Source organism: Phyllobates terribilis, unplaced genomic scaffold (genome assembly GCF_046119375.1).
Source record: "Phyllobates terribilis strain yellow unplaced genomic scaffold, ASM4611937v1 Scaffold_2__4_contigs__length_985480577, whole genome shotgun sequence".
Lineage (NCBI taxonomy): Eukaryota > Metazoa > Chordata > Amphibia > Anura > Dendrobatidae > Phyllobates > Phyllobates terribilis.
In genome coordinates, this window is record NW_027362762.1 from 975,095,391 (window position 1) to 975,109,685 (window position 14,295).

A 14,295-nucleotide genomic window follows, 5' to 3' on the forward strand; every position below is an offset into this window, starting at 1 on the left:
AGTGTTGAAATGTTTGCAAAGTTACATGCATGGTTAGTAATTGTGTATTTCAGTTTCTTGCAGTTACCGTACGGACTCAAAGGTTATGGACTTTTAATAACCGGGACTTTGTATGGACTGCGTTCGGAGCTTAACCAAGGAATGAACTAAGACTGTAAAGGACTTGGGGCTAGGACAGACCCCCACCTGGTTAAGGCTCCCCGTTGTGTTGGTGATATGGACACCCGGTCACAGACCACACTGTGACCTTAAGAACTCAACTTGGGCGTCGTTTGTCTACTAATGTTTTATGGTCATGCATGTTATTCTTGTTTCTTGTTTAGTCCCGGAGTACTATATTTTACTAGGGGGGAATGTGTCACCCTGGCCTGGATGCCACAAATATAATAAAGCTGTGTCTGAGAGCAAGGGGGAGGTCCTCTAGTCAAGGACCATTAGCATGCAGCACCTCCTGTCCCAGGCCAGTAGGGGGAGCAGGCTGCCCCTATAAAAGCTGGAGCTGGGGGCAGGGTTAGAGAAAGCAACTAATCTACCAGACTTTGGTGTCTGAGGCTGTGAGGATTCCACATCCTACAGCAGATAACCAGTCCGCAGGGGACTGTATGTTCCTTGGCCTAAGAAGCCCGGAGGCTCCGCCACAGCAGAAGGGACCAGTAAAGCCGTACCAGGGCGGGAGTAGAAAGGGAACCAAGTTGCAAGCCATACGGGCGAGAGTACACGGAAAGCTCGGAAACGTGGGCTGTTACATTACCAGAAGGGAAATAGCCAGAGAGAGCGCAGAGAGCACGGTAGGCCTACACCCTGACCCTGATCAGGGCCAGCCTCCCACTTGTTCTCAGACATCCAGGCCCCCTCCTAGCCGGGCCTGTTTCTGGGTCATATTACCTGTTCTAATAAAGACCCTGAACTGTTTAAGAGGCCTCCGTTTCCTGGCTAACGCCGTCGGAATCATCCCCTCCATCATCCATTATATACACTGCCCTGGGGCCATACTCCTTCCGTGGGGAGTTGAACTATTCAGTGCTGCACATTTATGTCAGCCCCAGCGGTCTGCACTGCAGCGGCGGTTAGCCCTGACCTCAATCCACGGGTGGCGTAGTCGGACATTACCTACAGCACATCATAGACTACCACTGGTCTGACCACCCTGAGCCACAGGACCGGGTCGCCACTACTACTCCCAGCATTGCCATGAACACCGGTCCCGAGTGCCCCACGGCCCAGGGGGCGAGTCACCTCCATACAGCATTATGGGCCCCACATAGTCCTCCATACAGTATAATGGACCCCACATAGTCCTCCATACAGTATAATGGCCCCACATAGTCCTCCATACAGTATAATGGCCCCACATAGTCCTCTATACAGTATAATGGCCCCACATAGTCCTCCACACAGTATTATGAGCCCCACATAGTCCTCCAACAGTATAATGGCCCCATATAGTCCTCCATACAGTATAATGGCCCTACATAGTCCTCCATACAGTATAATGGCCCCACATAGTCCTCCATACAGTATTATGAGCCCCACATAGTCCTCCATACAGTATTATGACCCCACATAATCCACCATACAGTATAATGGCCCCACATAGTCCTCCATACAGTATAATGACCCCACATAGTCCTCCATACAGTATAATGACCCCACATAGCCCTCCATACAGTATAATGGCCCCACATAGTCCTCCATACATTAAAATGGGCCCCATATAATCCTCCATACAGTATAATGGCCCCACATAGTCCTCCATACAGTATAATGGGCACCACATAGTCCTCCATACAGTATAATGGGCCCACGTAGTCCTCCATACAGTATAATGGCCCCACATAGTCCTCCATACAGTATAATGGCCCAACATAGTCCTCCATACAGTATAATGGCCCCAAATAGTCCCCCATACAGTATAATGGGCCCCACATAGTCCTCTATACAGTATAATGGCCTCACATAGTCCTCCATACAGTATAATGGCCTCACATAGTCCTCCATACAGTATAATGGCCTCACATAGCCCTTCATACAGTATAATGGGCCCGTATAGTCCCCCATACAGTATAATGGCCTCACATAGCCCTTCATACAGTATAATGGGCCCGCATAGTCCTCCATACGGTATAATTGGCTCCACATAGTCCTCCATACAGTATAATTGGCCCAACATAATCCTCCATACAGTATAATGACTCCACATAGTCCTCCATACAGTATAATGGGCCCCATATACTGATGATGAAGGCGACGAACGGTTACCAGATACTGATGATGGAGGCGACGGGCGGTCACCAGATACTGATGATGGAGGTGATGGACGGTCACCAGATACTGATGATGGACGGGACGGGCGGTCACCAGATACTGATGATGGAAGCGATGGGCGGTCACCAGATACTGATGATGGAGGCGACGGACGGTTATCAGATACTGATGATGGAGGTGATGGGCGGTCACCAGATACTGATGATGGAGGTGACGGACGGTTACCAGATACTGATGATGGAGGCGATGGGCGGTCACCAGATACTGATGATGGAGACGACGGGCGGTCACCAGATACTGATGATGGAGGTGACGGACGGTTACCAGATACTGATGATGGAGGCGACGGGCAGTCACCAGATACTGATGATGGAGGTGGCGGGCGGTCACCAGATACTGATCCTGGGGAACAGTTCTCCTGGAATATATGACGAATATCTTAATGGCTTAACGCCCACATTACATTTCTGTAACTCGGGAAAATATAAGACATAACAATATATTAAGTAAAATATTTATGAGAATGAGCAGATACCTTAAAGGGATGAAGGCTCTGTCTTTTTTACGACACTCTGCTCCAGTGATTCAGTATATGCAGGTGCTGACATATAAGAGGTGACAGTGACCGGAGGGCAGGTACATTCCTCCACATGACCACAGATGGGTTTGGCACCTTCTCTGTCTCTTCCTCATACCTGGAGATCTCACTTCTTGTGTGACGCCGGGAGACGTGAGATTTCTCTACACTGCGGACATATCTGCTGTTATCTCCAGCCGTGCTCAGGACATTGCACTGTAGAACATATATAGAGAGAAGGGGGATCCTGAAGACCCCAGTGCTGAACAGAGACCTCCATCTCCTGACTCCGGTCCCGGATCCGTCATGGCCACCATCGGGCAGGTGATATTCAGGATGTAAGTACAGAATTGTAGATGGGTGAGGAGGGCTCTGTGTGTGGTGTCTTCAAGGTTGGGAATATGTATCTGAATTATAAGATATATTTCAAGGTCTTTAATAGGCAGCACAACCAAAACAGCGTCCGAGCCCTGCTACCCACAAAACCCCGGCGCCAGGAACCGAAAACGCCAGACAGTGACCCTAATAATGCCAAACACAAGATTCCGAATGCCAAACACAAAGCCCCCAATAACAACTCCGAGACCCCCAATAACAACCACGAAACCCCCCAATAACAACGAGACCCCGATTAACAACCACGAGACCCCCCAATAACAGCCACCAAGCCCCCAATAACGAGACCCCAAATAACAAATACAAAGCCCCCAATAACAAGACACCGAATAAGAACCGCGAGACCCCCAATAACAACCACAAAACCCCCCAATAACAACCACCAAGCCCCCAATAACAACAAGACCCCGAATAACAACCACGAAACCCCCCCAATAACAACCACCAAGCCCCCAATAACAACGAGACCCCGAATAACAACCACGAGACCCCCAATAACAACCACCAAGCCCCCAATAACAACGAGACCCCGAATAACAACCACGAGACCCCCAATAACAACCACCAAGCCCCCAATAACAACGAGACCTTGAATAACAAACACAAAGCCCCCAATAACAACCACGAAACCCCCCAATAACAACCACCAATCCCCTAATAATGAGACGCTGAATAACAACCATAAAACCACCAATAACAATGAGACCCCGAATAACAACCATAAGACCCCCAATAACTACCTAAAAATCCCAAAACCCCCCAATAACAACCACGAAGCCCCCATCTTTACATCAATAGATTGTAGGTCTTTTATTCATTTTATAGAAGACGCACATTGCGGAACACCAGACAATACGACACATAACACAACTCCGATACATCACAAAGGAGAAGATAGAACAGAACAAAACATCAGACAAAGCGACAAAACCCGACACATCCAGGACAAGGCGACAAAACCCGACACATCACAGAACAAGGCGACAAAACCCGACACATCACAGAACAAGGCGACAAAACCCGACACATCACAGAACAAAGCGACAAAACCCGACACATCACAGAACAAGGCGACAAAACCCGACACATCACAGAACAAGGCGACAAAACCAGACACATCACAGAACAAGGCGACAAAACCCGACACATCACAGAACAAGGCGACAAAACCCCACACATCACAGAACAAGGCGACAAAACCCCACACATCACAGAACAAGGCGACAAAACCCGACACATCCAGGACAAGGCGACAAAACCCGACACATCACAGAACAAGGCGACAAAACCCGACACATCACAGAACAAGGCGACAAAACCCGACACATCACAGAACAAGGCGACAAAACCCCACACATCACAGAACAAGGCGACAAAACCCGACACATCACAGAACAAGGCGACAAAACCCCACACATCACAGAACAAGGCGACAAAACCCGACACATCACAGAACAAAGCGACAAAACCCGACACATCCCAGAACAAAGCGACAAAACCCGACACATCACAGAACAAAGCGACAAAACCCGACACATCACAGAACAAAGCGACAAAACCCGACACATCACAGAACAAGGCGACAAAACCCGACACATCACAGAACAAAGCGACAAAACCCGACACATCACAGAACAAGGCGACAAAACCCGACACATCACAGAACAAGGCGACAAAACCCGACACATCACAGAACAAGGCGACAAAACCCGACACATCACAGAACAAAGCGACAAAACCCGACACATCACAGAACAAAGCGACAAAACCCGACACATCACAGAACAAGGCGACAAAACCCGACACATCACAGAACAAGGCGACAAAACCCGACACATCACAGAACAAGGCGACAAAACCCGACACATCACAGAACAAAGCGACAAAACCCGACACATCACAGAACAAAGCGACAAAGCCCGACACATCACAGAACAAAGCGACAAGACCCGATACATCACAGAACAAGGCGACAAAACCCGACACATCACAGAACAAGGCGACAAAACCCGACACATCACAGAACAAGGCGACAAAACCCGACACATCACAGAACAAGGCGACAAAACCCCACACATCACAGAACAAGGCGACAAAACCCGACACATCACAGAACAAGGCGACAAAACCCCACACATCACAGAACAAGGCGACAAAACCCCACACATCACAGAACAAGGCGACAAAACCCCACACATCACAGAACAAGGCGACAAAACCCGACACATCACAGAACAAGGCGACAAAACCCGACACATCACAGAACAAGGCGACAAAACCCCACACATCACAGAACAAGGCGACAAAACCCGACACATCACAGAACAAGGCGACAAAACCCCACACATCACAGAACAAGGCGACAAAACCCGACACATCACAGAACAAAGCGACAAAACCCGACACATCACAGAACAAGGCGACAAAACCCGACACATCACAGAACAAGGCGACAAAACCCGACACATCACAGAACAAGGCGACAAAACCCGACACATCACAGAACAAGGCGACAAAACCCCACACATCACAGAACAAGGCGACAAAACCCGACACATCACAGAACAAAGCGACAAAACCCGACACATCACAGAACAAAGCGACAAAACCCGACACATCACAGAACAAGGCGACAAAACCCGACACATCACAGAACAAGGCGACAAAACCCGACACATCACAGAACAAGGCGACAAAACCCGACACATCACAGAACAAGGCGACAAAACCCGACACATCACAGAACAAGGCGACAAAACCCGACACATCACAGAACAAAGCGACAAAACCCGACACATCACAGAACAAGGCGACAAAACCCCACACATCACAGAACAAAGCGACAAAACCCCACACATCACAGAACAAAGCGACAAAACCCGACACATCACAGAACAAAGCGACAAAACCCGACACATCACAGAACAAAGCGACAAAACCTGACACATCACAGAACAAAGCGACAAAACCCGACACATCCCAGAACAAGGTGACAAAACCCGACACATCCCAGAACAAGGCGACAAAACCCGACACATCACAGAACAAAGCGACAAAACCCGACACATCACAGAACAAGGTGACAAAACCCGATATATCACAGAACAAAGCGACAAAACCCGACACATCACAGAACAAAGCGACAAAACCCGACACATCACAGAACAAAGCGACAAAACCCGACACATCACAGAACAAAGCGACAAGACCCGACACATCACAGAACAAGGCGACAAAACCCGACACATCACAGAACAAAGCGACAAAACCCGACACATCACAGAACAAGGCGACAAAACCCGACACATCACAGAACAAGGCGACAAAACCCGACACATCACAGAACAAAGCGACAAAACTTGACACATCACAGAACAAGGCGACAAAACCCGACACATCACAGAACAAGGCGACAAAACCCGACACATCACAGAACAAGGCGACAAAACCCGACACATCACAGAACAAGGCGACAAAACCCGACACATCACAGAACAAGGCGACAAAACCCGACACATCACAGAACAAGGCGACAAAGCCCGACACATCACAGAACAAGGCGACAAAACCCGACACATCACAGAACAAAGCGACAAAACCCGACACATCACAGAACAAGGCGACAAAACCCGACACATCACAGAACAAAGCGACAAAACCCGACACATCCCAGAACAAGGTGACAAAACCCGACACATCACAGAACAAAGCGACAAAACCCGACACATCCCAGAACAAGGCGACAAAACCCCACACATCCCAGAACAAAGCGACAAAACTCGACACATCACAGAACAAGGCGACAAAACCCCACACATCACAGAACAAGGCGACAAAACCCCACACATCACAGAACAAGGCGACAAAACCCCACACATCACAGAACAAGGCGACAAAACCCGACACATCACAGAACAAAGCGACAAAACCCGACACATCACAGAACAAAGCGACAAAACCCGACACATCACAGAACAAGGCGACAAAACCCGACACATCACAGAACAAAGCGACAAAACCCGACACATCACAGAACAAGGCGACAAAACCCGACATATCACAGAACAAAGCGACAAAACCCGACACATCACAGAACAAAGCGACAAAACCCGACACATCACAGAAAGAGAAGAGAAACAAATCCAGACAAATGACCCAGAAGTGGAAGAAGATTCTTCACCTACTAAAAAGGAAAAAAAATTAGAATGAAATTAAAGAAACAAAATAATGAATAAAATAAAACTAAAATGAAGAAACAAAATAATCATCACCACAGGAATATACTGTGTATATATATATATATATACAGTCATATGAAAAAGTTTGGGCACCCCTATTAATCTTAAGCTTAATGTTTTATAACAATTGGTGTTTTTGCAACAGCTATTTCAGTTTGATATATGTAATAACTGTTGGACACAGTAATGTTTCTGCCTTGAAATGAGGTTTATTGTACTAACAGAAAATGTGCAATCTGCATTCAAACAAAATTTGACAGGTGCATAAGTATGGGCACCTCACCAGAAAAGTGACATTAATATTTAGTAGATCCTCCTTTTGCCTCTAGTCGCTTCCTGTAGCTTTTAATGAGTTCCTGGATCCTGGATGAAGGTATTTTTGACCATTCCTCTTTACAAAACAATTCCAGTTCAGTTAAGTTTGATGGTCGCCGAGCATGGACAGCCCTCTTCAAATGATCCCACAGATGTTCAATGATATTCAGGTCAGGGGACTGGGATGGCCATTCCAGAACATTGTAATTGGTCCTCTGCATGAATGCCTGAGTAGATTTGGAGCGGTGTTTTGGATCATTGTCTTGCTGAAAGATCCATCCCCTGCGTAACTTCAACTTTGTCACTGATTCTTTCACACTATTGTCAAGAATCTGCTGATACTGAGTGGAATCCATGCGTCCCTCAACTTTAACAAGATTCCCGGTGCCGGCATTGACCACACAGCCCCAAAGCATGATGGAACCTCCACCAAATTTTACTGTGGGTAGCAAGTGTTTTTCTTGGAATGCTGTGTTTTTTTGCCACCATGCATAACGCCTTTTTGTATGACCAAATAACTCAATCTTGGTTTCATCAGTCCACAGGACCTTCTTCCAAAAAGAAATTGGCTTCTCCAAATGTGCTTTTACCTCAGCCGACTCTGTTTGTGGCGTGCTTGCAGAAATGGCTTCTTTCGCATCACTCTCCCATACAGCTTCTCCTTGTGCAAAGTGCGTTGTTTAGTTGACCGATGCACAGTGACACCATCTGCAGCAAGTTGATGCTGCAACTCTCTGGAGGTGGTCTGAGGATTGTCCTTGACTGATCTCACCATTTTTCTTCTCTGCCTTTCTGAGGTTTTTCTTGGCCTGCCACTTCTGGCCTTAACAAGAACAGTCCCTGTGTTCTTCCATTTCCTTACTATGTTCCTCACAGTGGAAACTGACAGGTTAAATCTCTGAGACAGCTTTTTGTATCCTTCCCCTGAACAACTATGTTGAATAATATTTGTTTTCAGATCATTTGACAGTTGTTTTGAGGAGCCCATCATGCCACTCTTCAGAGGAGATTCAAACAGGAGAACAACTTGCAAGTGGCCACTTTAAGTAGCTTTTCTCATGATTGCATACACCTGGCTATGAAGTTCAAAGCTCAATGAGGTTACAAAACCAAAAAAAGTGCTTTAGTAAGTCAGTAAAAAGTAGGAAGGAGTATTTAAAACAAGAAAATGATAAGGGTGCCCATACTTATGCACCTGTCAAATTTTGTTTAAATGCAGATTGCACATTTTCTGTTAGTACAAGAAACCTCATTTCAAGGCATAAACATTACTGTGTCCAACAGTTATTACATATATCAAACTGAAATAGCTGTTGCAAAAACACCAATTTTTATAAAACATTAAGCTTAAGATTAATAGGGGTGCCCAAACTTTTTCATATGACTGTATATACACACACATATACACATATACACTTTTTTTTCATTAGAAATAAATAATAAATAGTATAAAATCCTGTAAAGCCTCCAGCCCAGCTTCATTCATACTACTATATACAAACCCAAACAACGCTCACACCGTCCTATATACACATAAAACACCGTCCTATATACAAGATTATATACAATAAAACACTAAACCTAATATACCGTATATACAACCGGACACTAACACTAACCTACTGGTCCCACTGCCTGACCTTAGTCACCTCCTTACCGCACCTCATTCACACCACAGAAAACCAAAAATAACATAGAAATTTTTTTTACATACATATACTGTATATACACTGTGTTCCAAATTATTATGCAGAAAGTGTTTCGGAGTGATAAGGGAAGAATTTGTTTGTTTGTCAGTTAAACTCATTGATGGTGATGTGTGTCAGGGCTCTTTATATCACTGTAAGCAATTGCAGACACCTGTGCTAATTAGTTTGGCAGGTGTGTCCAATGAAAGGCAAGACTACTTAAGAAGGCTGTCTCACATTATTAAGCAGCCTACATTTTCTGCCAAAATGGGAAAGAAAAAGGATGTGTCGGCTGCTGAGAAGCAACAAATTGTGGAGTGTTTAGGTCAAGGCATGACTACAATCAACATTGTGCGATGATCAGGATGAAGTGTCTTGGCAATCAAGAAGTATGTAGCTGATTCACAGTACACACGTGTGCGTGCTGATAAGGGCAAATTGAGGACTCTTTCCTACAGGCAATTACGTCAGGTTAAAAGAGCAGCGGCAAAAAAGCCTTGTCATAGCAGCAGACAAGTTTTTGAAGCTGCTTGTGCCTCCAACGTCCCCCGAACAACAAGATGCAGGGTCCTTCAGAGGTTTGCAGCTGTGAGTAAGCCATCCTATCGACCTCCTCTATCCACTGTACACAAGCAGAAACAGCTCCAGTGGGACAAACAATACATGAAGACTGACTTCAAAACTGTTTTGTTCACGGATGAGTGCCGTGCAGCGCTCGATGGTCCAGATGGATTGAGTGGAGGATGGCTGGTTGATGGACACCCCATGCAAACACGGCTACAGCGCCAACAAGGAGGAGGTGGAGTAATGTTTTGGGCTGGAATCATGGGGAGAGAGATTGTCGGCCCCTTTAGGATCCCTGAAGGCGCTAAAGATGAACTCCATAATGTATGTGGATTTTCTCAAACAGCACTTCCTGCCATGGTTCAAGAAGAAGAACTGTGTATTTCACAGCAAGATCATTTTTCTGCATGATAATGCACCATCTCATGCTGCACATAAAACATCTGCATCTCTGGCTGATATGGGCATAAAAGGGGACAAACTTATGGTGTGACCCCCATGCTCCCCTGACCTCTACCCCATTCAGAACCTTTGGAGCATCATTAAAAGGAGTGTCTATGATGGCGGGAGGCAGTTCACATCTAAGCAACAGCTCTGGGAGGGTATTCTGTCCTCATGCAAAACAATTGAAGCAGAAACCATCCAAAACCTGACAAATTCAATGGACGAGAGAGTTCAGAAGCTCCTTTCGAACAAGGGGTCCTATGTGCAAATGTAACATCACCTAGAATAAAGTTTTGAGTTGAAAACTGTTTGATTTCAGTGTGTAATAACCGGCTAATGCTTATAATTTCACAAATGACCATTTTTTTGTTCTTTATTAAAATGAAAAGGTTGAAAACTCTGCTGTGCAGAATAATTTGGAACATGCATTTTGAGTGCAGTTTGAGTGTTTTATTTTTTTTTAAAAATATCCTGTTATCATCGGCAGTTTATACAAAAATCTTTCAATTGTACTCGAATAGTTATTTGACTGGAAAATTACAATGACTGCAATTCATATGGGTAATTTGGGAAAATCTGAGAAAATATTATTTGCATAATAATTTGGAACACAGTATATATATATATATATATATATATATATATATATATATATATATATATATATATATATATATATATATATATATATATATATATATAAAAATTTGTTTTTGTTTTTTTTCTTCTCTACATATAAACACAGACCTACACTAACTATCCCGCCACCCCTGATCCAGCTCTGGCCACAAAGTTCAGGATTACTCCGAGCTAGGATCAGGCCCCAAAGTTTTTCCCCAGGCGGGGCCTGGACCAGGCCAGATCAGTCCTCTTATCACCACCGATGAAAACCCCCCCAAATCCCCCACCCAACCTAACTAAAACCCCCTATTATACATTATATACAATATATACAGAACACAACCTACACACTCACCATCCAAGGCTCAAGTTCGATGCCGGCAAACCTTCTATTCAGGAGACAAATACAAAACAAAAATCTAGGATGGAAAGACATCAGCCCACCACCAGGATATAGGAGTACTACCGGACTAAGGCACCCTGAAGGAAAAGCCCCTCCAGAGACGGGCCGCCCTCCGGGCACCCAGTCCTTCATACTCCAGAGAACGTACCTTCACCAGGTCACCTAGGATGTTCCTACAGACTTCATCTACATGGAGGATTTTACTCTGCGTCGAGACTAAAACTCGTGCGTTCCACGTGAAATACCTCACCACTGCGCTGACTATGAATAAAGTGTCTCGGTCCCTTCTCCCAAGGTCTCCGAACGCTCCATAGGCCCACCCGGCATAGGACAGAGTAGCCAGCCGCGGCCAACCAATGGAAGCCCCCAACCTGTTGTACACCTCTGTATTAAAGGGACAATGAAGCAGGAAGTGCTCCATGCTTTCCAGCACGTTAGCACAAGCCTCACGGGGGCAATTCCTGTCCTCGGAGCTCCTGAACTTCAAATTGTACCTCACATACAGCTTACCATGGAAGCAGCGCCAAGTCAAGTCCCAGTACATCTTGGGGATCCTGCTAGAATTTAACAAACTCAACCCAACCTCCAGATCCCGACTTGGGCAGTCCTTGAGGACCAATGGTCTCTGAAAATGCGAAAGCAAGATCCTCATATCAAGGAGTTTCCTCGGGAGGGACCTCATCTCCCACATTCCTAGACCCCACCGGCGGATCATTTTCAGAACCGGGGTAACATAAGCCCATGTGGAGTGCGAATATCCTTCAATCTGCCCCCTGTCTCCCATTCCTGGAAGAAAGGCTGAAACCATCCCTTGCAGGAAAATACCCACGGAGGAGCCCTCTCTTTCCAAAAGTTTTGCAATGTTATCTTTCAAAAGGTGTTCACTAGAAACACCACGGGGTTCACCATATTCAACCCCCCTAGTCTCCTTATGCAGTAAGTGACCATCTGCACCCCCGCCAATGGTCCACAATCAACCCTTTTGAGGAAGGGAGCAATCGCAAACACATAAAGCAAAGGGCTAAGAGGTCAGCCCTTATGGACACCGGACCCTACCCCGAAAGGTCGTCCAATCCACTCATTTACCAGAGAGAAAGTCTCAGCCCGTGCCTACAAGGTCTTAAGCCAGTCCACAAAGCCTCTAGGCAGACCATACCTCAAAAGAGTGGACCAGAGGTACTCGTGGTTGACCTAATCAAAGGCTTTTGCCTGATCCAGGGTCAGCAAGAACCCCTTCCAAAGGCCCGCCCTGCCCCGCTCCAGGGCCTTTTGGACACCAAGAACAGCACTAAAAGTGCTACAGCCAGGAACGCAACAGTGCTGAACCTCCGAAAGGAGCCGGGGTGCAAACTTCACCAGCCTGTTGAAAAGTATCTTAGCCAGAACCTTCCTGTCCACATTGAGAAGTGCTATGGGACGCCAGTTCTCAATGCGTTACGGATCCTTACCCTTTGAAAAAATGATCAAAGCTGACATCCTTAATGATCTCGGCAGAGTGCCCAAGGAGAGACACTCGTTAAACACCTGAGTCAAGAGGGGGACCAAAGAGTCCCTAAAGGTCCTAAACAACTTAGATGTTAAGCCATCTGGACCTGACGATTTTCTGAGCCTAAGCCCGTCGACCGCCAGTCTCACTTTCTGTTTTTTGATCGCTTCTACCAGCGAGAGGTCAGCCCCTGGCTCAGGAACAGATTCAGCCAGGAAAGCCATCATGCTATCATGATCCAACTCACTTCTTCCCAAGAGGTACGAGTAGTAGGAACTGATGACCTCCAAGATCCCTGATCTGGACCTTCTCAGGGACCCCGTACTGTCCACCAGCCCCGTCACTATCTTACTATTCACTGACATCTTACAGTTTCTGTAAGGGTCGGGTGAGCAGTACTTCCCGTAGTCCCTCTCGAAAACCAAAGATGCGTGTCTATCGTACTGACACCTCTTGAGCAAGGACTTCACTCTGGAGATCTCCTCGCGGCTACCTCCAGTCGAGACAAGATGCTCGAGTTTCCTCCTCAGGCTCTGATACAGGCGATCCCTGTTCAGGCTTCTGAGGTTCGAGAGCTGCCGGAAGAATCTCGCCACCCGATGTTTGAACATCTCCCACCACTCTGACTTAGTGTTACTTAGGCCCAGCAATGGTACCTGGCTCTGAAGGACTTCCTCAAAGGACCGTCTTACAGCTTCTTCCTCAAGGAGTGACGAATTCAGCTTCCAATAACCTCTTCCCATCCGAGGAGTCTCTGTAACGTTCAGAGAAAACATAATCAAACAGTGATCGGAGAACTCCACCTCCACAACCGACAACGGTGAAGAGACGGCCTCCTCCTTCAAATAAAACCTGTCTATCCTAGACCTGCACTGACTACCTCTAAAAAAAGTGAATCCCGTGTCGCCCGGGTTGTGCCGGATATGGACATCCACCAGGCGAGCCTCACTTACTATCCTGTTTAAAGCGACGCAGTCATAAGCCAGCCGGTCTCCGGAACCTCCTCTATCACAGGATCTCGTGACATTGTTGAAATCCCCTCTAAAGACCACCTGCCAACTCGAAGATAAAAAGGGTTTGATCTTCAGGAAGAGACAGTTGCGGCCCCACTTGGACTTGGGACCATAGATATTAATGAGCCGAAGCTCCTATCCCTTCATGAAGACATCTAGGGTCAAGCATCTCCCCATTTCTAATTCGATCACTCATCTGCATTCAACCACTGCGGTCTTAAAAAGGACCGCCACCCCGCTATACGGCTCGGCCGCAAGAGACCAGTAGGAGGGCCCATGCCTCCA

The 14,295-nt window shown here is 46.4% G+C and overlaps 1 protein-coding gene across 4 annotated transcripts in view; it reads left to right on the top strand.

Moving 5' to 3' along the window:
* The first annotated feature begins 2,909 nt into the window (after positions 1-2,909).
* Positions 2,910-14,295, top strand: part of VTCN1 (V-set domain containing T cell activation inhibitor 1) — a 195,665-nt gene continuing 184,279 nt past the window's right edge. For all 4 annotated transcript variants that reach the window (XM_073670879.1, XM_073670877.1, XM_073670880.1 and 1 more), the window contains exon 1: positions 2,910-3,180. In XM_073670879.1, coding sequence (XP_073526980.1) covers positions 3,149-3,180 — 32 coding nt within the window. In that variant the 5' untranslated portion in view covers positions 2,910-3,148. The remainder of the gene's footprint in view (positions 3,181-14,295) is intronic.